The sequence below is a fragment of the Rousettus aegyptiacus genome, unplaced genomic scaffold (assembly GCF_014176215.1).
Source record: "Rousettus aegyptiacus isolate mRouAeg1 unplaced genomic scaffold, mRouAeg1.p scaffold_m13_p_3, whole genome shotgun sequence".
Lineage (NCBI taxonomy): Eukaryota > Metazoa > Chordata > Mammalia > Chiroptera > Pteropodidae > Rousettus > Rousettus aegyptiacus.
In genome coordinates, this window is record NW_023416306.1 from 131713409 (window position 1) to 131737725 (window position 24317).

At 36.9% G+C, this 24317-nt stretch overlaps 1 protein-coding gene, 1 non-coding gene and 1 pseudogene across 3 annotated transcripts in view; all 3 read left to right on the plus strand.

Annotated features, from left to right (window-relative positions):
- Window positions 1-24317, plus strand: part of SNX1 (sorting nexin 1) — a 36846-nt gene that overhangs the window by 3170 nt on the left and 9359 nt on the right. For both annotated transcript variants that reach the window (XM_016141092.2, XM_016141091.2), the window contains exons 2-10: window positions 9715-9823; window positions 13824-13951; window positions 14485-14551; window positions 18236-18279; window positions 19930-20071; window positions 20765-20843; window positions 21313-21388; window positions 23208-23321; window positions 23529-23622. In XM_016141092.2, the coding sequence (XP_015996578.2) occupies window positions 9715-9823; window positions 13824-13951; window positions 14485-14551; window positions 18236-18279; window positions 19930-20071; window positions 20765-20843; window positions 21313-21388; window positions 23208-23321; window positions 23529-23622 (853 nt within the window). The remainder of the gene's footprint in view (window positions 1-9714; window positions 9824-13823; window positions 13952-14484; window positions 14552-18235; window positions 18280-19929; window positions 20072-20764; window positions 20844-21312; window positions 21389-23207; window positions 23322-23528; window positions 23623-24317) is intronic.
- Window positions 16528-16600, plus strand: TRNAV-UAC. Its single transcript has one exon. It is a non-coding gene; the product is annotated as a tRNA-Val (tRNA).
- LOC118600575 lies at window positions 16610-16725 on the plus strand (annotated as a pseudogene).

A 24317-nucleotide genomic window follows, 5' to 3' on the forward strand; every position in this document is an offset into this window, starting at 1 on the left:
GTTGAAGAGGCTATGATTTGATCGAACTCACCATATTGCAGATGCATCAATACTTCTTTCTTGTAAGATTGTAAAATAATTTGTCTAATTTCCAGCTAAGGGAGGGAGTAGGGGGGTTAGAATGACTCTTCTACCACAGAAGCATAATTATTTTTTAGGTTTTACTTCAGGAGAAACTAGTTGCTGAGGAAACTAAAATGCCACCAGCAAGCCATTTTTAGAGCTTCCTGCCTTGCTGTTAATCCTCAGGAAGCCAAGACCCAAAGAGCCCTCAGGAGTTAAACTGAATTTCTTGTAAAATACAAATTATATTCTACTGCATGCTTTAGTTGTGAGTCTATGTGAGAAGATAGGGGATCGCTTTGCTTCTGTATCTTGAAGAACAACACTGAAGAATAAAGTAATTAAGAGCATGGGCTTTGAAGTCTGATTTAAATCCAGGCTCTATTATTTGCTGGTTTAACCTTGTGCGAAGTATTTAATTACTATGTACAGTTTCTTCACCTGTAAAATATGAATAATGTATTTACCTCCACCATTTTTATGAGGCTCGAATTAGAGTACCTACCTATATAATAAAACACTTAGAACAGTTAAGCATTTTGTAAACTGAAATTACTTAAAGAATCAAAACCCCCACAAAATCTAATAATGGATTACAAAATTTAAATTAATTAACCCTAAAAATGGTCAAAATCAAACTAAAATGATTTCAATAGCATCTTACTGATTTAAGTTTATTTTTATATTTTTTGTTGCATGTTGGAGACAAAAAGAGGAGCATTAAAGAATTGGCAAAGTGAAACATGTAAAGTTTAAAACTCATTTATGGTATGCATGTAATTTCCTGGACATTGATGTAACAGCTGCTGCTGTTAATCATCCCATCTGCTTTCTTTTATAGCCCAAGAAGCTTTGTTAGTACAGTAATAAAAGTGTTATTTGATTTATAATCAAAAGGGCAGCCATGATAATAATGCATCTCAGAATCTACAAGGAGATACTGGAGTTAAACGAATGATTAAAATAAATCTGAAATTCTTGTTTTAAGACTGAAAACCAGCTTGTGGAAGGTCTGACTCTTAAGAATACTTAAGACCTTATCTTTCTGCCTAAATAAAAGGATCTAAAATTCTAATATATTATCTGAATCTTTGATGTGGACCTGAATCCAGATATGTATCTTTTTAGTTTAAACTTTCTTAGTTCTGGTATAGGATTAATTTTTTCCTTAATAAAACTAGAGACTAAATTGGAGCTGTTCTTTTGGCTCTCCTAATTCTTAAAATCATTATGTTAAAAAGTCTATAAAATGACATACATACTTTTACACCTTATTTGACCTCACTGGTCTTATTTGCATACTTCTAAACCTGTATGATAGAATCAAAGCAAGCTCTTTGCCTTCCCAGTTCTTATATGCCCATCTTTTTAGCAATATGCCAGACCCACAATTAGATTAGCCTCGTAAGTGAAAGGGGACGACTGTGGAGGACTTTCTCATGCTCGAAGAAAAGAGGAAAACGGATAAGTGGTATCTTCAGTTCCAGCGAATCTGGTAACTTCTTTTGATGACATATCAGACCAATTAGAAAGAATTTTTCCCACTACTCTTGTTCTTGAATTGAAACCCTAGTAATTAGAGAAATGGCCAGGAAAAAAAAAAAAAAAAGAAATAGAGTAAAGAAGTAATAGCAGAGGACTTGAAAAGTCATGTATTGAATAGTCTGATTAATCAAGAATTATATACATATTCCCACTGGTATTTAAGACTAAACACTATAACTTTTATTGGTATTCAAGTCTTAGATAGCAGTTGGCTTCTGATTTACAGTGTTTTATAGACTACAGGGAGTTATATAAATGTAAGTTATGTGTTAACATTTAGACAGAAAAGGACATGATATATTTAGAATCCAGCCCTACATCTGTGATCAATGTAACATGTATCCTGAGGGAAACAAATCAGCTTTATTTTTTTTTAATTGTGAAAAGCACACAACGAAATTTACCATTGTAACTGTTTTTAATTGTACTGTTGAGTAGTGTTAAATATATTCACATTTTTGTAAAACACATCTCCAGAGCCTTTCATTTTGCATTTCTGAAACTATAGACATTAAACAACAACTTTCCTTTTCCCCTCTCTCATCAGCCCTTGGTAACCACCATTCTACCTTTTGTTTCTATGAATTTGACTACGTTAGATAACCTCCTGTAAGTGGAATCATGCAGTATTTGTCTTTGTGACAGGCTTATTTTACTTAGCATAATGTCCTCAAGGTTCATCCACATTGTAGCGTGCATCAGAATTTCCTTCCTTTTTAACACTAAGCAGTCATATGTGTATATATCCACATTTTCTTTATCCATTCATCTCGGGATGGACACGTGGATCTCCTCTACCTCTCGGCTTTTGTAAACAGTGCTGCTATTAACATTAGTGTGCAGATATCTACTGACGACCCTACTTTTTAATTCTTTTGAATATATACCCAGAAGTGGGATTGCTGGATCATATGGTAATTCTATTTTTAATTTTTTGAGGAACTTCCGTATTCGTTTCCATAGTGGTTGCACCATTTTGCAATCCCATCTCAACTCTTTTTAAGACCAGTTTATTTCCTTTCGAGTGCTTATAGGATAACTTTTAGATCTAGATGGAATTTAGTAATTTTATTAAAAGCCCTAAGAAGATTGATAGTTTAGCTGGTTAATGTCTAAATTCTCTGTTCTGTAAAATACAGGATGGCTGTTCCTAAAGGTGTACTGCATACTCAGTAAGTTTCTTGATACTATCCCTTCTCTGTTGTTAACCAGCTGGAAGTTAATCTACATAACAAGAATTTCAAACAAAGATTTATTGCTTAGGTTCTTCAGTTAATGGTGGTGTCATTTATAACTTGTATTTGAAAATAGTCATGAGTAAGTGCCCCACTAGTGTGTAATATTTTCTGTAGGTACCTTGTCTCAAACACTTGTTTTTGGAGCTAACATCATCACAGGTGGTCAGGTCTGGTCAAAAGATTAGAAGTTAAATTCCACATTTTTTTCACACAGGTCTAATAACAGATGTTCTTGAAAAAGTCAACAATTGATGTTATGTCCAGAGGTTGATTTTAATGTTCAGCTTAAATTGTAGACAAGTTTTACTTTGAATAACTTAAATTCCTGAAGTACATAGATTCATTGAAGTATTTACAAGACCCTTTTGGATGTAGGGGGCTGAAAGAAGACTTTTAAAGACAACTAATGAGAACCTAACTTAAAAGTATTTAAAATTTGAAATTGGAGCTTTTGGCTACTGTAGGGAGTTGCTGCCCCTTTGCTTACTTGGGTGTTAAGGTAGCTCTAATGACTTGGCCCTTTGTGATTTGTTTTGTGGGGAGGGGAGAGAGGAACAAGAACACTCTAATTTCTCTTCCTTGGTCCTAAACGTTTCTCAGCACTTTTGAGTAACTGTTGGCATAAATAAATCATGAGTAGTGAATAGTTACTAGAGCAAGTAGCCATAAGTATATCATCTCCAGGAAAAACCTGTTGCTCAACTTTTTCTGGCTTTTTTTTGCTTAATCAGAGGGACAGCTGGGACTTCATTCTGCTTTCAGAGCAGATTTGAACTGGGTTTGCTTTTTCAGTTTAGAAGTTAATGTATGCATAAGTGCTCTGATCCTTCTGCAGTTTTCTGAGCCCTTCTAAGTTATATTTGTTTGAGACCCAAAAAATTTAGTAGGGAAATTATACCAGAAAATCCAGTAGATTGTTGGTAGCTAAATTTTGGTAGATCATGATATGCCCTTAAACTTTGAGGTCTCTAGTGAGCTTGCTTATGGTTTTCCTTATCTGCCTCAATGGTCAACTTTGGGCTCATTTTCCCCACCCTCCAGGTCCCCCTTTACCATTTTCATTAGTTCCTCTGCCCTCTAGCTCAGAGGTTCTTTATCTTTTTTTGTGTTGTGGGCCCATAGCAGTCCAGTGAAGCTTGTGGACCTATTCTCAGAATAATCTCTTTAACTATATAAAATACATATGATTATGAAGGAAACCAGTTACACTAAAATGCAGTTATCAAAATATTGAAACAATTTTATATTAGTACCATGTGCTTTTTGATGCTTTAAATAATAAGATCTAGGGATAGATGTAATGAGTTACCATAATTTTTAAATAGAAATGAGCATAAATGATATTTTGAGATCCATAACAATTATAATATATAAAAATCTAATTTCTATTAATTATAGTCTCTGGTACTGCTAGTACTATTTTGGCTTGTTGTCTAGTTTTATAATTGAAAAAAGCATTGAATTTCAGTTAGAGGTTAGTGAAAATTAAGTTGTAATTTATTTCCATCTAAGTTCATAGACCCCTCCTGAATTCTGTGGCTCAGGGACCCCAAGATAAGAACTCCTACTTTAACTCCTTAAGTTATGAGAAGGGTAATTAATACTGTGAAATAATTTGGGTTGGGTTAATCAAATATTTACCCAGTTTGTGGATTAAAATGCACCCTATGCCCAAATCCAGTGGGTGCTGAATATTCATTCTCCCAAGCACAGAAGGTTTTAGGGCATCTCTGCCATTTTTGAAACATGGTTATCATGTTATCATCTGGGTGTAGCTTCTGGAGTTGACTTATTCCTAATTGGCCTGGCCTTGTTACATTAGTATGATCACAATTTTCATAGCTTTATCCTACCTTACTAAATTAAACTAATTTTCTCTCAGAAAATTAGTACTTCTAGTTCTTCAGAAGCAGTGTAACTTTAGCTTTTAATTTGGATAAGACCTCTAAAGGCAATTGAGAGTTTTAACAATACCACCCTTTCGAATGTAATGTAGGGGATCTGCATGGAGCAAAGAGCAGTTGAACAACAAGGAGGAATCACAACTGGTTAAACTAAAGGGAAGTTACCCAGAATCAAGTAGGACTTTTCAGTACTGAATGGTTGTGTCAGTTCCAGGAACAGCAAATCCACCTCTGTTCTTCCCTGAGCTAAAGAAAGTTGCATTAGTACCTAGGCCTCATGGTTTGAGGCTGGTAATTGGTGAAGAATACCTGTTTGATCTTAACACAAGTACTGTCTTGCTGGCACATATTTCTAGTGCTTCTCTGAGAATTAGGTTTAGGCTATTTGTGTGCTCTTATAAACAGAAGCATTTGAACTTTTAAACAGGCTTATCAGTGGAACCACTTGCTAGAATTAACAGCCAGCAGGAGTCAGCAAGTGTGGGATATCCTAGCCTAAGATCCTATTTCTAACAGAAAGAATACTTCTTTTATTTAAAAAAAAAAAAAAAAAAAAAAAAAAAACGTGGGGAGGGAAGGGGGAAGTAGGCAGGGCTGGGCTTTGGCCTTCTTAACTACATCACAAATAATACTATTTTCGTCACAATATAATTTTATCTGTTGCCTAGAAATTTAGCCCTCTTCATGTATAGTGTATAGTGTTTTGTGATTTATTGACTAAGAGGTTTTAACATATGGATTATAAAGCAAAGCTTATTTTTATTATTGATTTTTACCACTCCGTGTAATCAGTGTGCCTCCTCCTTTCTCCCAAAATGAGCCCTTCCCAAACTTGTAATTATTGTTTCGAAATTAGCTTTTTAATGTAAGTTATACTTTACTAATACTGATTAGAAATTAGCCTTTTAATCTTAAGCATAGCATATGAAATGTGTTGTTATAATTTATGTGCAGGTATTTATTTTGATGACAAGTGTTAATGTAAGAAATGTCTAAACCTGTAGAGAATTTTCATACATTTATTTGAGCCAGACTAACCCCAGAAAGGAAGGTCTTAATTCTCCAGGCCTTTTGCAGTTTCTTTTATGCATTTGTAATTGTTAAGGAGGGGATGTGAGGAAGATTACCTGAAGATGGGAGAAAGCCAGGTAGGGGATTGGATACAAGATTTGTGGCCGCTCTTGAAGGTGGTTATGCTTATTTCAGAGATGTGTTAACCTAGATGTACCAGAACAATGGAGAGGGCTTGCTTAAGGCAAAGATAAATCTTCACTGCCTGGGGCATGACTACCCACCATGACCTGCCCAGTTAGGAATTTATGATTAGATCATCCTGTGTGAGGTTATTTTCTGTAGAACCCAGGTTTTGTCCACATAAGTAAGCCATTTTTATAGACTCTGTAGTCTCATAGAAGACTTGTTTTCAATTAACAGCCCTGTGTTACTGTGAAATACCACCAATAGGGTCCATTTCTTCTTACCCCTAAAAATTGTTCTGCTTAGCTTGTTTTGAATCTGATTTTAAGTAAAACTTGAGAATATTATGCCTTGAATGCCAACTGTGTGCTTGGTACTCTTTAGCCTGTTTAAAAGGAAATAACAGACCTCAAATGGAGTCATTTCGCCCCATAACAGCAAATCAAGACAATTTCAAATTCAACCTCTTCCAGAAATGTGTTCTTTAAACAGTCAATTCGAAATATTCGGATTAGTGGTAGTGTAATCATCTGCATGATAAAATCTGTGTCTTTCACTTACCCCCAACAAGGAGACAGCCTGGCCTGAAACAATCTTTTCTTTTGCTAATAACTTCCTTGCCACACCCTTCTGCCATTAAAACGCTTCCATTTTGTACAACTTGCAGGAGCACCTCTCTATTTTACTAGATGAGATGCCTCCAGATTCATGACTCTCAGTAAAGCCAATTAAAATCTTTAAATTTACTCAGTTGAATAATTTTTAAAAAAACAATCCTTAAGAAATAAGCTTAGTTTGTTCAATACCAATCCAACTCAATCAACCAAAAATAAATTTGGTAAGGTTGTGGACCAAAAAAGGGATGCTGTAATCATAATTTCTAACTGGGCAGGGAATAGTCGGTAGCCATGTCCCAGACCTCTAACTTTTTTAGTGAAAGGTTTTAAGCAAGAACCTACTGTTCTTGTGTATATAGATTAACTTACCTTTGAAATGCCAGAAGTAATACCCTTGGAAAGCATGACCACCCTCACTCAAGAGAGAGCACATAGTCTTCACTAATCTATAATCTAGTCTCCACTTTGCTTTCTCCTATCTTCATGTAATCTTACTGACGTTCCTTCCATAATTACAAACATATAAAAAGAAACTGCAAACTGTTATTCTCGTGAGCATTTGAGATCTTGCTCCCCAGCATATGTTGGGGAACAACTCTTGTAAAAATTCTCCACAGGGTTGGATGTTTATTACTTTGACAAGGTCAAAAATAAAAGAAAGGTGAACAGAGATAAAGTTGGAGAGGGGTACTGTACAATATGCCAGAGAGAGTTAACATACTTTTGGGAAAAAAACAATGTACTTTTGTAAGAAAAGTGTATACATCTAAGAAACGCTCACTTAGCATGGAAAAATGGGCAAAGGACTTCATGACAAGTCATAGGGGTATTTAGATGGCCAGTAAACATGTGGAAACAAGACAACGTTTCACCAGCCAACCTGACAGACTTTTTTAAAAGAGAGAATGCTTAATGTTTCTGTGGGTGCTGTACTTAAATTTCTGGGGGTCAAGGAGGCATATATAAACTGGTAGTCTTTCTGCAAGGCAGCTTAGCAGAGCCTCTGAAAATTTTATGGCCAATAATTCTACTTAGGATTCTTTTAAGGAAATAATCAGATGTGGATTACATATTACATCATATTCATGATGATAAAAAAAAAAAAAAGAAACCTGGAAACTATATATCCATCCCCAGAGAAATGACTTATGTTGTGGTATGCCGATAGAGTTAAGTCACTAAGAGTGGGATTTTTGTACAACACTTAATGACATGAAAAAGTAATCAGATGGTAGAGGGCGGGGACAGAATATGTAGTTTAACATAGAAGATTAATTTTATAAAGAATTACAGAAGAAAGGTTTGGGTAGTAAATATATAGTAATCAGTCGAACTGTCTTCAGCTTTCTTAGAACTCAGCTGTGAGTGGTTTTGGGGCTGGAGTCCCAAAAGATACCTAGGGAGCAGTTTTTCTGTTCACACAGGTAGTTGTTACCTAGCTACTGGGGGAGCACAAGCCTTTGTTTTCATCACAGTTCTGGTTTAGCAACCGTGGTTTGGTCTTGAAGGTGGTCTGGTGGAGGAAGAGAGACAGGTAATTGTGCTCTGGTTATCACTGCAGTATTCTATATATCTGGGTCTGTCTCTTCTGATTAGGGACATTGCTCCAGAAAATGCTCTTTGTCTTTACACTTTCAAGTTTAGATGGTAAATCAGAAATGGAAAGCTGGCTTTTCCTGTTGCTTTAGTCTCTGTAAGACTAAATTACATTTGTATACATATATCCTTAATGTTTCTTGGGTTTTATTCTCTTCTTTATCTCTATCTACAGATGACTGGTATCAGGGCAAACTGAATTAAAAAGAATTTCAGGTGGCTTTTTATGAGATCCCTATACTGCACAAGAGCACACTAGGAAGGAGGTGTATGTGTAGGAAGGTGATTAGCTGTGAGGCAAAAGGAAAACGTGGGTTTTGTTTTTACCCTATTATTGTCTGTGTCTCTGCATTGATTTTGTTGTTTTTTTTTTTTTAAGATTGTGGAAGCAGCTAGAAGATGAAATCACTCTAACAATTGGTGTAACACTTAAGTGTATACAACCAAGTGCTCATTAAATTTTATTAGTATGGGAAAGTTCCCGTAGAAGCATTGTTTGCTAATATAAAATTAAATATGGGTAACAGTTTCTTTCCCTGAGTGTGGCCCTTGTATTGGGATAGATACATGTTTGCATGGCACATTCACAGTACTCAATAGGTCTATCATTTCACTTTGTTCTATTGAGTCAGAAAAGGCCCATTTTCTGAGGAACAAAATCGCTCAGATTTGTTAAGGAAATGTTTCATAAAAGATTCGTTAAATGAGATCTTTAACTCATTTGGCCTTGGGGTCTGACTTCAAAACCCAGTAATACCACACCATGGCTTTTGAAGCCAGATTCTCAGCTTTCTGTTCATCCTCTGCACAATCCAGCTTTGTTCATTCTCGTATTGGTCCGGGTCCCACCCCACCCCTTGTTCATGGCTGATTACTGAGCTTTTGTAAAGGCTGTGGACTGACTGTATTTTCACCATGTGCCCACGAGGTTAAGCATGATCAGTTTTTATTCTGCTAGCCTGACATAGTTGTGGTAGAAAATTGTGTCTGTAAGTAAGATAAAAAGATAAGTTATGTTTACAAACAGCATTAGACGTAAAGTTTTATGCCTTCTTTTGTGTGTCAAGGGGTCAGTAACACCCATACAACTGGGCTTCAGTGAATAGTTTAGCCAAGGCCACAAAGTAAACCAGTATCAGAGCTTAAATTCTGGACTCCAGTGTGGTGTCCTGGTCACTAGAATGTGCCCTATCAGCATTTGAAAGAATAAAGGTCATCCACTGAGGAGGAGGAATGCATTTGGACAGGTTCTTTTGAAAATTATCTGTGTGTACACATACCCACATCAGAATCATGTGCTTTGGGGTAGGGCATTTCTGCAAGGTTATGGTGTTAGGAAATAACTCTAAAATGTATAGTTTTTTTTAGCTCTGTGATCACTTGGGCAACACTTATATCACTAATAATGATTTGTTGCTTATCGAACTGGCTTACTAGTGCTCCTGTCTTCCCCTAAACACCTGTGGGAGCAACAGGAAGGATATGGTAAAAGTTACTTTCTAGGTTTGTTTTTAATGGTACTGTTTCATTCAGAGTGTATCTCTTTGTTTTTAGAGTAAGCCCCAGTCTCCAAAGAGAATTACTTCCTTTCCCATCAACAATGGCTCCAAAGAAAATGGGATCCATGAGGAACAAGATCAAGAGCCACAGGATCTCTTTGCAGGCAAGTATGGACTCAAAACATATACTAGGAATCTTCTAAATTGCTGGGTTAAAGTATACCCCCTGAAATGTGTGTGTGTGTGTGTGTGTGTGTATGTGTGTGTATGTGTATGAAATATAACTGTGAAATACGATTGTGGAGGATTCCAAAACATGTAAAATGCAGTCTCTGCCATCAAGATTCTTGCAGGTTTAGGGAATAAGACATAAACATACAATTATTTAAGGATGTGAATTAGACAAACTATTAATAATATAAATGTGGCCAGAGGAATGATAGAAATACTAAGTCATGGGAGCTCAGAGGGATCTGAGATCAGACTAAGCAGTGTCTTTAGACTTTGACAACCAAGACTCATAGTAAATACATTTTGTGTCACAATCCAAAATATATACATACTTATATAAAACCAAGACAAATTTTATTAAATGCCTTGCCCTTACTACTTTCAGTACAATCTGAAATTTTCAGTTATTTCTCTTTTTTAAAAAAATGCTATTTGCAACCCATTGAATTGATTTTAGTAAAAGCATTGTTTGCTGTTATAAATTCACCAACGAGCCACAGTCTGCAATTTGAAAAACTCTAATGTAGAGTAGGGTTTCTCAGTCTTAACTACTACCAATATTTTGAGGGCAATAATATTTGTTGAGAGAGGACAGCCCTATTCTCAACAGGGGGTAAATTTGCACCATTCCACCCAAGACATTTGACAATGGTTGGAGACATTTTTGGTTGTCACACCTGGGAGCACTGCCAGTATCTGTTGGGTAGAGGCTGTGGATGCTGCTAAAAACCTTGGAATACACAGGGAAGCCCCTCACAAGAGAGAATTACCCAGCCCAAAGTCTCTAAAGTACCCACATTGAGAAATTCTGGTCTAGAGTGACCTTCGAAGACCCCTGGAAGAAGAATTTATGTAGGAGAAAAAGAGAAAGAGTACAAGTGGTTGGGTAGGAAGTACATGGGACAGTCAGTAAACCTTCAGGACCAAAACAGGAGCTTCTTAGAGAAGCCATGGAAGATAGGGCTAGAAATGTAGTTTAGGAGAAGGAGGATGTCAGTATTAATTAGTTTAAATTTCATTCTCATGCCAGTTAAGAGCCTTTGGCAGTTTTGAATAAGCAAAGTAATATGGGTAAAGTATTGTTTTAGTTAGGAAGACTGATCTAGTAGAATTATTATATAAAATGGATTCTAGTGGACAAAGACTCTAACTGAAGAAAGCATTCACAAATTAGTTCAAGAATAAAATGGCCAAGATCAAAAATAGATGGTGGAATTAAGAAGGGAAAGGTGAAAACTTTCTTCAAAAGAGCGGTCAACAAGTTGTGGTGTTAGTGATTGGATATAACGGGCATTAAAAAATGGAGATTGGAGATAGTTAAAGGTTTCAAGACCAAGGATTGAGAGGAAAACAATACCATTTTAAGAACTACATTCTAAAAAAGAAACTGGCTTTAGGGGGGAAGTGGATTTGGGTTTTGGATGTTTTAAATCTGAAATGCAAAGGAAAATGGCCCACAATATGATTTGAACTGTGGCACTCTATGTGGGAAAAGAGGGAAGAACTGGAGATAGGGGAATCTTAGAGGTTGAAACTGCCATGTAACTGAGATTCTCATGGGAAAGGTAAGAGATGAGAAGGCAGAGGGTAAGATCTTGGAAAGATTCACATTAGAACTCTGGTAGGGAATTTAAAAGACATGAAAGGGAAGACAGTAGAAGGTCTGCGAAGATTTAGATTTTCCAGTTCTTTTAATCTGATTTAAAATGCACAGTATTCGTTCTGGTAGTGATTATGTTTTGGATAAAGTTTCTGGAGGAGAAATGCAAATGATGAGTTATCTTTAGTTATGTGGCAGGTTGAAAAGAAGGTTTTTCTGTCTTTGGGATTTTATATGATCTTTCCTTATAAGAAGACCTGAAATCTTAGTGTGACTAGGTTACCCGCATGGTTAAGTTTTATGTACCTGAACATGTAGAAGATCTTTATTAGGGACATACTGATTACTAATGAGGATTCTTCATTCCCCTACTATTTTCTGAAGCAGCCAATACTGCCTCACTGCTAAAAAAAGGACATAGATATTTACAGAAAGGAATGCTTACAATGAAACATTTACTGTAGGACTCTTAGTTTCTAATGTGTTTTATATATTGACTGTAGAAATTTAAATGTACTGATTTTATTTTCCACATGATTAGTTAGTGATGATCAGAGTCTCTGTGGTGGAGCCCAAAAGCTTTTCCATTACTCTTATCAAGAGAATGGGGAAAAAAGAATTTTAATGTAAGTTTTAGCGTCTTCGTCACATGAATTTCAGTAGAAAACGCAGCACAGCTCTTCAAAAGGTGTTTAGTTGCATTTTAATAAGCCAAAGGTTTTAAATGAGAAGCACCATGTGTTTCATTTCCAAACACATTTATTAACTTAATTATTTATGTGGGGCCTGCATGATGTGAATATCTTAAACATACTTCAGCTGGTTGCTTGCTTCAAAGAATCCTACCATCCTGAGATGTTTATTATGTATACTTTTTCTGTTTTTCACTCCCACACCAGGATCAGATCATACTGCCACTTCTCCTTTTTTCCTGATAGGGACCAGATTCTAACAATGTGGCAACCTTGTTGGTAGGAATGATTCAGATTTAATGATTAGAATATTGATCTAGGTAGAACTTGGTTATGCCTTATAGGCAGACCCCTGTCTCTGGTTTCATTTTAGCTTCAAATGGATCAAAAAGAAAAAGAAACCACTTTCTTTGAATTCTCTGAGGCTAAAATTGAATACCTGCCAATCAGCCTAATCCCAAATGGATATTTGTTTTTCTTTATTAAAAGGGGAAAAAAACTGAGCTGTTTAGGTTTTGAACTTTGAGCTTCATTGTTCTGAGTTGAAATGCATGTTTTTTATTTACCTAAAATATTTTAATGCCAAAAAGGTGCATAATGCTCTTTTAAAATTACCCTTTCTAGAACAGTTCGGGAATGAGTTGTTCTGCTCAACTGAGATTTTCCCAGATAGACAAAGGCAGCTCTTAAGCACTATGTTGTTGTTTTTTTTTTTTTTTTAGGCGAGGCAACCCTTGGTTGACCTCATAGATTGCGAAGACCTTGTCAGCTTGCAATCCAATTTTTATTTTTTACGCCTATAGCACCTGGTTTTCCTAGGTGGTCTTCCATCTAAGTACTAACCAGGCCTGACCCTGCTTAGCTTCCAAGATTAGGCAGGACTGGGCTTGTTCAGGGTGACATGGCCGTAGTTAAACACTATTTTTTTTTTTTTTTAACTATTTTGATTAGAAAGATTTTTAGATATTACATGTCTTTTTATCCTTTTTGGACAGTGTATATTAAACATAACTTAATCTTTGCAAGTTGACCTAAAACCGTAGTTGTGAATAATTCTTAAACTGTGCTAAAGCAACAGTTCCATCCTCAAGTGTGGCAAACATTGCCTTTTCCCAAGTGTTATTGTGTTTGTTTCTTGGGTCCATTTTTTCTAGTTTATAGTTTTCCTAACTCTTCCTTTGATGTCATCTTTTACTGTCAGAATAACTGCCTCTTCTATCATAATGGCTTATAAAGCAGATAAGCAAACTTATTCTTTTATAACAATAAAAACAAGAACAAATAGGGTTCATATAGGTTTTATAGGACTACTCCTATGGGTAAAATAAATTGGCACATTTATTTTGGTTGTGTAGTCTTTTTGCCTAAATTCTCTGTAGAAGAGGGTAGCCAAGTAGTTATATTTAGAAACGAGGAAAGTTGCTCTGTTAAGCTTGTGCTAGAAGAATACTTTGCCTACCATTTTCCCTTTTTATTCATGTAAAAATTTCTTGATTCTTGTTCTCTTAGTCTTAGTCTTGTTCTCTTAGTCTAAGTATTGAGAATGGTTGCTGCTGTTCTTGTCTTTTAGTCTAGAGAACTGAAGTTTAGCCATCAAAGACCCATTCTTGATTTTTATTATAAAATATTGACTATTTTTAGATGCCACAGTGGAGTTATCCCTGGACAGCACACAGAATCATCAGAAGAAGGTGCCGGCCAAAACACTCATATCTCTTCCTGCACAGGAAGCCACAAATTCTTCTAAGCCCCAGCCAAGCTATGAGGAGGTAAGAATCTGTGCTATTATTGGTCTTGTTTCTTTTAGATTTTTAAGACTGTGTTGCCAGTCTGAAGTTGAGTATGAACTTCGAGAATATATTACATTTGAGGAACACCTTTATGGTTAATGGACAGCCAGAATCCAATAAAGGACTCTTTCTTGGGCAGAGTATCTGTCACTCGGAGGATAGCACAAATGCTTTCAATGGTCACTAATGATATTTACTGTCTAAATCTCCCATATTCAAGAATGTAGTCTCTCTTCATTCTTTAGCCTGACAGAGACAGATTTTCCAAAATCTAGTAATTATTCATTATGATCAAAATAAAGTTTTAAAAGAATAAATGTAACAAAGACCTTTGAGCAGACTCTAACTTAAAATTGTGGAAGTTGGTTCATTAGCAGTGTTGGGATTTGGACAGAGCTAAACAGTGATACAAAGAAGGCTGTATCTTGATGTTATATTGATATAAGATTAATACAGAGTAAAGTTAATAGCCTTTTTGTATATCCACTTTCATGATTGTTTCTCTTTAAAAGCTAGAGGAAGAAGAACAGGAAGACCAATTTGATTTGACAGTCGGTATAACTGATCCTGAAAAGATAGGTAAGTACTTGGGATTCCTTGTGATGTTAGGATGTGGCTATGGAAAACATAGTTAGCTGATTTCCAGATGGTTACCTCCAGAGCTGAATTAGCCAATGTAAAGTGCTTCATCACTATCTTTTCTGTAAAATTGTACTCTTTACTATGTTTCTAAGGCCAGAAACAGCATTTACCAATTACTCTATCTAGGCTTTTCTTGGCTTTAGGCAGAAAAATCAGGGACATCAAGTACTATTAGAATCCCTGTTTATAAATCCAAACATTGCCTTCTCCCACAGAGTTGATGAGACTATTTTATTCTCTTTTCAGATCATAAATTCCATTTAAACACCCAAAAAACACATGTTCTATGATTCGGGGATACGGAATTTTTTTTTTTCCTCAAGTTTGGAATCCTTGTTACATATCATTTGTCAGATACTCTTGATATCTTAATGAAGTGGAGAAGTCTGCACATCTCTTTCATAGGTAAAGACTAAAAGACCCAGGCTGAACCTTGGTCAAGTTGAAATTAGATTTTCAAAAACCACAATACTTAACTTTGGCCAGAGCTTGGATTTTTGGCATAGCCTTCTCATTTCCCAAGCTTGCGAAAGCTATTAGTGATCAGAGAGCAACGGGCCTCAACTTTCCTTATTCCAGATATAGTTTTTGACAGAAGAGGCTGTACACAATCTTGTCTTCCTAAATGGGAGTTGTGTTTATATAGTTAAGAGAAAAAATGTAATTTCCAACCTTTTGTCTATTCTGAACTAGGAACAGGAATTCATAAAGTCTAATTAGGCTTTATGCCAAAGTGGTTTGCCAAAGTGGTTTGTCGTTAAAATGTCAAGCTTTGCTTTTCCTAGACTATTGCATGATAGTATATTTATGAGCGTCTTATATAGTTCCCTCATCCAACAGAGAGGAAATTGAGGACCAATAAGTGAAATATAGCTTACCTATCAGGTCACAGTGTGGTCCATGCTAGAGCCTGGACCCAAACTTTGGACTATATATTTAAGATTCTCTCTTGTCTCTTGAAGGTTTATGAATATTCGATAAGCACATTGGTTTTAAGCTAGTTATTAGCTACTTTAAAATCCTTGGTAGAATAAGATAAATTACAAATAAATAATACTAATTGTTTTACTATTTAAAAGTCAAGAAGTTTGAACCAGGAAAGGGAGAAATGGTTTCCTGGGACTTCTTTAATAAAATACCATATATGAGGTGGCTTAAAACAACAAATACATTTTTTCAGAGTTTAGGAGACTAAAAGTATGAAATCATGGTGTCAGCAAGTCCATTCTCTCTTTGCAGGCCCTTGGGAAGGACTGTTCCATGCCTCTGCCCTAGCTTCTAGTAGCTTCAGACATACCTTGGCTAGTAAATGCATCACTCCAATCTCTGCCTTCATTGTCACATGGTATTCTCCCTAGATGTCGTCACATCATTTTTCCTCTATGTGTGTCTGTCTTTGTGTTCAAATTTATAAGGACAGCTCATATTGAATTAGGACCCAGCCCGCTGACTTCATTTTCACGTGATAACTTCTATAAAGACTTGGTTCTAAATAAGGTCACACTCTAAGGTACAGGGGTTAGGACTTTCAACATATCTTTTTTAAGAGGATGCAGTTCAACTTTTAATAGGTTGGATCACATAAATCAGATTTTTTTGAACACAAATCACTTTTAATGATAAGCCGTCATCCCCTCGCACCATAGTCTAGATTCTTAATCATGTCGATGCCAAGAAACCACCTACTTAAAGCATTTTTATATTCGAGGCCTGATCTTTATAAGAACACCTTCTGTTTGTGTGGGCTGTTTATTCAACATGTGCTTCTCATTCCCACACATATCTAAATAAATTAGAATCCAGCTTGTACCAGGATATGCTTGTTAGAGTCTTGGTAATTTGCATATGCCATCTTCAACTTTCTGAAATTATTTAGGAAATTAACATAAATTAAAGAGTGCTGTATTGGACGTGGTTCCATAGTGTAGCGGTTAGCACATCTGCTTTACATGCAGAAGGCCCTGGGTTCATGCCCCAGTGGAACCACGGTTCATGATCTATGGCCACGCCACCCTGAACAAACCCAATGTCTGATCTCGGTAGCTAAGCAGGGTTGGGCCTGGTTAGTACTTGGATGGGAGACCACCTAGGAAGACCAGGTGCTGTAGGCATAAATAAAAATAATAATAATAATAATAACAACAACAAAATGCTATATTACTAGCCATTTCTATACCTTATGAACTGTGTATATACATGCAAGTATTTCTCTTTTTCTCACACATTTCCTCAGTTAAAGCAGCTGATATGCAGACAAAGTGTCAGAAATCCTGAACCTGTTTTACTACTACATTGTACGTATATATGGACTTAGACTTTCCTTAATTGTAGGCACTGATCTTTATAGATTAGATTATGGGATTGACCTTTTGGACATTGACCATGACTATTCAACTGTGAATGAAATTTTGAATACTTTTTCTATAGAGTAAATTTTCCTTTTATCAGCGGGAAGCATCCTAAGTAGTATGCAATACAAAGTGAGTGGTGTAGAAGAGAACTGACAGTATTTAGTAAGAAGTACAAAGTAATTTCTAAAACTTAGTTTATGATTTCTATTTTATACATACTCTTTTGGTGAAAGTTGGAGAGGTAGATAAGGCAAGCTCTTTATTCCTGTATAATCTCCAACTTCTTCATGTACTTTCCCAGCCATCTCACTGAAATCAAATTGCAGTGTGACCCTGCTGATTCAGTACTGCACCTTCTTCCCCTGGGCCCTCATCCCATGACCAGTTCAGAAGCTTAAGCAAATAGTAATTGTTGACCGAGGTTTCCTGTTTGGTATTGGGAGGAATTGAGGGGTGAAAAGGGAACAGACCCAACCCCAAACATCGGAATCCAGCACTAGAGTGTTATCTGTCTAGAGTCCAATGTATGTCTTTTCAGTGCTCAGGGAGTCAATGGTGCCTTTATGTCCCTAAGTGGCCTAGGTTAGAACACTAATACAGAGAAAAACAATTGCTTGAATCCCATATTATTTAACAGTCAAAGGCTGTTTCAGGAAAACAATTCCTGCAGGAAAGAGAGATTTGTGTGACATCAGGCAGCCGAAGTCTCTTCCGGCCAGGCCTTTTGCTCTGGGTGAACATGCTAGATGAGAGAGGTCAGTGTCCACCAGCACTGATGGAGGGGGCCCTGGCAGTATTTCTGAAAGAGCAAATCAAGCCCAGAGCTAGCTAGCGTAGAACTACTTGTTTTCTTGACATCAGTTGCTTCCTTCTCCTCTTGCTTTATACAGCAAGAGAATTGTTTGGTTTTAGACAGATGTGTGCAACCAGCCCAAATATTGGCATGGTAACAACTGATGGATTGTCAGTGTCCAGCGCTGCTTTGTGGAAGGGATAAATGGAGCCTGACTTTTGAACAGGGGCTGACTCTCTTGTCTAACTCAAACTGGGACCCAGCCAGCATCCGTGGAGCATGATATGCACGACAGAGGCCCTGAGGTAAAGTAGGAACTAAGTTGGAGCATAGTATGTAAAGCTTAGAGATGAAACAAGTATCCCAATTTGTGCAGAGCTCCTATGGCTTATGATTCCTGGTTTTATGTTAACAGGATTAGCACTGCTTTGGTTTACAGAACAATCCTCTCCTGCTTTCTTATTTTCTTTCCCACAGGGGATGGTATGAATGCCTATGTAGCATACAAAGTTACAACACAGGTGAGTCTTAAGTGACCCTGCTAATGACCACCTTAATAGACTTGGGTGCTTATACCAAGAAGATCATCATTCGGATTTATTTCTGGGTGTTTCTTTAGTTTCTTTGCCAACATCTTCCTTCAAGTTTACTCAAGACGAAGCAAGCCTGCATCCATCCCCTTGGTAATCTCATCTGATCCTTTCCACTTTTCTTCCAGAGAGCTAACACTTCAGTGTGAAACTTTGTAAGTTTTATTAAGACATGATATAGTCCTGTCCCCCTTAGGAACTATGTGGCTTTGAGCTAGTTTGGTGGATTGCCCCAAATTATATATCACCTGTTTAAAAATTGTCAGTTTTTCTGAGGTTTCTTTTAATACTTTCCCTAACCTTTTGCCCCTCAGGTCTGGTCTTCCTTTTTTATATAATATTAATGCATACAAAACTCACACAGTGTTATATGCACGTTATGAAGCATAAAAAATGAAGCCCCGAACCAACCACCAGTCTTAAGATGAGTACTGTTGACTCCACCTATGTGTTTCTCCCTGCCATATCCCCTGCCTCACACCTTAGAGGCAACCATTCTCTTGAGTTGCCTCATTTCCTTTATAAAAAGTCTTCATATGTGTATCTCTAAATGATATACTGTTTTGCTTTTTTCTTGGGTTTTATAAAAATATGATCATACTAAAAATAGAGTTCTCTTGACTAGCATTGTTTTTCAGAACCATCCATGTTGTGTGTAGCTGTAGTCAGTCCATTGTGTGATTATAGCATAATATATTTGTTTTCCTGTTGTGAATATTTGGCATGTTTCCAATTATAATTATGAACTATGAACATTCTTGCACATATTTCTTAGTGTACACATAGAGGAGTTTCTCAGAATTTATAAACAGTAGTTAGTTCCCCTGGGTCTTACGAATGTTGAAGAAAGGAATACAAACATTTTTTTAAAAGTCTTTGCACCAATTTATATACTCCCATTAGCAGTGTGTAAAAGTTCTCATTGATACACTTCCTTTCCAACAATTGGCAAGGCCAACCTCCTTAAATTTTGCCTATCTGGTAAGTATTAAATGATCTCTCATTATGATGTAGGCCTAGACATTTTTTACTAGAAGTTTTTACTAGAAGTTTCCCTTATGTTGCTCTCTACTACTTTTTGACTTGGCCCCTGTAAGTTCTAGATCCTGGGGTACTTTAGGGGTTAAAGTATCTAAGAGTGGATATTTCATCTGATCCTTCCTTTAGAACCACTGTTGTCTTTTCTTTAGTTTGGCTGCTTTAATTCTAGCAGCTAATACCCTTAATAAGTCAATATAGGATGAACGGTTATAAGTGACCATAGAATTCTACCTTTATACTAGACTTCAGCATCTGTTCCCTTAGAGCAAGCGTTCTTAACCTGGGAATGAAACTGTATTTGAATTTAATTAGTTACCTTTCGTAATCCTATATATTTTATTTCATGCATTTAAAGCCATTCTGAGAAGGGCTCTGTAGACTTCCAGACAGCCAGAGAGGACTATAGCACAGAAAAGTCGGGGAAAGTTATTTATAAGGATCTGGGAATTAGATTCCTTTGATGTCAGCTAGATGACTTTCAAGATACTCCTTCATTCCTTATTTGGAATGAAATCACCTTATGTTTTTTCTGTCCCCAAGATGAGCTTACCAATGTTCAGAAGTAAGCAGTTTGCTGTGAAAAGAAGATTTAGTGACTTTCTGGGTCTTTATGAGAAGCTTTCAGAGAAACACTCTCAGAATGGCTTCATTGTCCCTCCTCCACCTGAGAAGAGCCTAATTGGTAAGCCTATAATTTTTCTGCTTGAATTTATTTCCTTTGCATTCTTCTGTAGTATACTTTCTACTTAGTATGTGAAACTGTTTCTATTAACAGTATAGTCTTATTAGAAAAAAAATATTTCTGGTGTTTTCCTATAAATTGCATGAGGTCTAGAGAAATAGACAGCAAGTTTTGACTGTTCTCTTTCCTTGGGTACAGGAGGTTCTGGTTTTAACTTACACAGAATGTGTGTATGGGTCGGGGAGTGGATGGGTGGGGTGTGTGTGTGTGTGTGTGTGTGTGTGTGCGCGCGCGCGCGCGCGTGTGCTGCATATGTCTGTGTCTGTTGGTATCCAGGAATCTTAAACGATTGCTGTTCCTTCCAGATTGAAATGTAGTAAATAGGATGGAGATTAGGGTCAGGGGGTGGAGGGGCAAGGAGCCTTCACATTACAATCAGTTATTTGATCTGTACTCAGAATCGCATGGCCTCCTTTTAGAAAACACAGACTCTGCATGTCCAAGTTTAGAATCTTCAGTACTTCAAGTACTAGCTTAAAAATGACTCATGTAAAAAACCTTTTGTTCATTTCTGCTCATGACATAGAATTGACCTTTGCTGTTCTCATTACCTTTCCTCCTGTGGGCTTTTTTACAGGTTTATCCTTTTCATGATGATTATTGGTTATTTTTGCTTTTTAAATCCCATTCCAGGAATGACAAAAGTAAAAGTTGGGAAGGAAGATTCTTCTTCTGCAGAATTTCTTGAAAAACGGAGAGCTGCTCTAGAAAGGTAAGTGCCATACAACTATTTTCCTGAATAACATGAGAACTAGTGAGTAGCTAAAACCTGTGACTCAATTATGAGACGTTTACTTGAGATAGTAGAGATGAGAAACTTGAGTGAATTAAAGATTCACACCTCCATATTTTCTCTTAAGTTTTTCTAAGTCTTTTACCTTCCTACCTTTGGAACAAACAAGCTTCTTTTCTTTCCCCATCCCGAGTAGGCAATCATATTCTTTTTCTTGGACAATCAAATGTGAATGGCTCTGAGGTCTCTTTCTGACTCTTTTCCTTCCCTTTTTAGAAATGTGAAGAACATGAACTTGAATGTGCTTACAAGCAGAGTCATACTTAAGTGCCTTATCTGAGGACATTTTAAAGTAATGAAAGACATTGTACCCCTACCAGCACTGCATGACACCCAAAACCTTTGAGGCCAGCTTGACTAACCAGATAACTGCTTGCTTACCCCATAGGTACCTTCAGAGGATTGTGAATCATCCTACCATGTTACAGGACCCTGATGTCAGGGAGTTCTTAGAAAAAGAAGAGGTTAGTATTATACAAAATGAATTTCATAGTCTATACTGCCCCTAGTGAAATGAAATTCATTCATGCAACAAATATTTGAACATTTAACATGCAGATAGGCTAATACCAGAGTATATCATAAGAGTGACAAGTATTTTTCAGCAGTTGAAATAAAAGAAGCTCTACCTCTAGTCAAAAACAACTGGTTGTAGAGGTCACACCGCAACATAGTTTTGTCTTATTGGATCAACAGAATGATCTATTTGGCAAGTCCATGGCTTGTCTTTCATAGGTTACTACTTGGCTCAAACTGAATACATTTTTTGTGCCAGAATCTGAGAGGTATTGGTTCAAAACAGTTACCACAAACCACAGAACTGCCATGTAGCAAAAGTGTTGATTCAAGTTGACAGTCTTTTTTTTTTACAGGCTATGTGTAAGCTATTCATGACTGTGAAAAATTGGAGACAGCCCAATTGTTAAAAATTGAAGACTTAAGTAAAATATATCGATAAATACTTTATGCTCATCATAAACAGAAAGTATACAGAAATGTTCATACGTATTTGCTGGAAGCATATCGAAACATGAAACAGCATGAAGATAACAGCTGTGGAAATATGTTAGTCATTAAGGATCAAAAGAAATTGTAATAAAACAATGTTGTATCTCATAGGAAAGATAACCAGAAGGAAATAAATGACAGTGTAGAGCTATCATTTTGTATTTTTAAAAAATTTATTTTTATTACGGTGGCACTGGTTAACGATTATTTGTTTTTATTTCTAAAATTATGTTTAATTTGCATATCATATTTAGTATTCTAATGAAGAAAATGCGACTAAGTATGTGGGTATTTTCCCCCCGAAATGGAATTTTTAAAATTTTTTTCATTCCTCTTTTGGGATTTCTAAATTCGTTCTTCCTTTTCGCCCACTCATCCTCACTTCATACCCCTAGAACAGGGTTTGTGTACAATGGCACTATTGACACTTTGGGCTGGGTCAATTCTTTGTTGCAGGCGGGCTGTCCTTTTCATTGTAAGTTAGTACCATCCCTAGCCTCTATCCACTAGATGCCAATAGGAAACCCCTTCCCAGTTTTAACAACCAAAATTACCTCCAGACATGGCAAAACGGCCCCTGGGGTGGGCAAAATGGCCCCATGTTGAAAACTACTGCCTTAAGAATCCTGAGCACTAAATCTAATTTTTCAGCATGGTGTACTATGCGTATTATAGATTCTTCAGCATCCCTTCCATGCCTTAGGAAAAAAGCAGTAAGCAGTAAGAACCACTCAAATTGTAAATATTTAGCATGCTTGGCTTGATTAAATCATCCCCAAAAGTAGCCTCAATCTGAATAAATATGCTTCTGTCCTTGGATCTTTAAAAAATTTTTAAATACTGGAAAAATTCATTTGGAATCATAGTATACCTTCAAAGTCTTTCAAGACATTAAATCCAGCTGTGTGCAGAATATGGTAATCCGAAAGAACTTTTGACTTTTAACAAAAGCATGCTTGGTATTTAAGCATTTCATGCCTAGATGGGCAGACAGTCTCAATGTGAGATCACCTGGCTACATTCACAGTCTACTTACTTTCTGCACACAATATCAAAAGCTGAAAATTTTTCCGATTCTGTTTAATGTGGTCCTTTGATTTTTCTTTCTGTACATGCTGGTGATGGGTTTGTCTAACTGCCTTTGAAAACAATGGTCTACAGTTCAAATAATGTGTTTGGCAAGTTTGGGGCATGCCACCTGATGGATACTGATTCTTCTGAACCTAAAACGGGGGCAGCAGATAACTTGCCATCCCTGCCTTCTTGGTCTTGTAGCTGCCACGTGCTGTGGGTACCCAGACATTGAGCGGCGCTGGTCTCCTCAAGATGTTTAACAAAGCCACAGATGCAGTCAGCAAAATGACCATCAAGATGAATGAATCAGACATTGTGAGTAGCCCTGTGCCTCTCTCTCAGCTTTCCCTACCCCCTCAGGCTTATGGGTTGGAAACCGTGAGGAGTCTTAAAATTTTTGAGTTTAGAGACTTTTCTTTCAAAGATAATTCAGTCCCTTTTTAAAAAAGACTACTAAGGAAAGACTGTTCTCTATACCTATTTGAGTAGCCTCCACTAAAGCTCTGGGCTTGTGTGTTTCAGTGGTTTGAGGAGAAGCTCCAGGAGGTAGAGTGTGAGGAGCAGCGCTTACGGAAACTGCATGCTGTTGTAGAAACTCTAGTCAACCATAGGAAAGGTAATAACCTCTGGAATGCAGCTGGGGGAAATTGATGTCTCCAGTGAGCTGGAGCTGGGAGGGCACGCTGTTCCCAAGCCTTTCAGACATTCAAGTTGAAATTTTCAGCCCACCTGGTCTTTGATGTTCTGATCAAAAAGATAAGCCTTGTATCTCCTGGCAGGAAACATGACTCGGCCACTGTGGGCATTGTACTTTCTACCTGGGAGGGGCACATGGAAGCTGTCCCAGATACAGCTTGACCTTGGACAAGGGCTTCTGTTGGTACGGTTTGAGTTGGTGGGTTATATTCACAAAATGATGTCACATACTTTAGCTACATGGTCAGATGATCAATTTGTAAATGTAAGGAAATGAGATATATCTCCTAACCGTTCTTCACTTTTCTTTGGTGAGATTTGCTTAAGAGCTAGTAAAATTTACCAGCTTTCCTTCGCTGCCTTTAACATGCTGATTATCAGAAATCTAAACAGGCAAAAAAAACCTATTAGAATGAGGCCATTGTAAGGGTAGGCAAAAGATGGCCTAGTTCATGGGCCAAGTCTGGCCCTTGGTCATTGCTGAGCTAGAATGGTTTTTACATTTTTAAAAGGGTGAGTAAAAAAAAGAGCACAAGTAAGACCATTTGTGGCCTGCAAACCTTAAACTATCTGGCCCTTCCCATAAAAAATTTGTGCTGCTATAGAACATGCAAG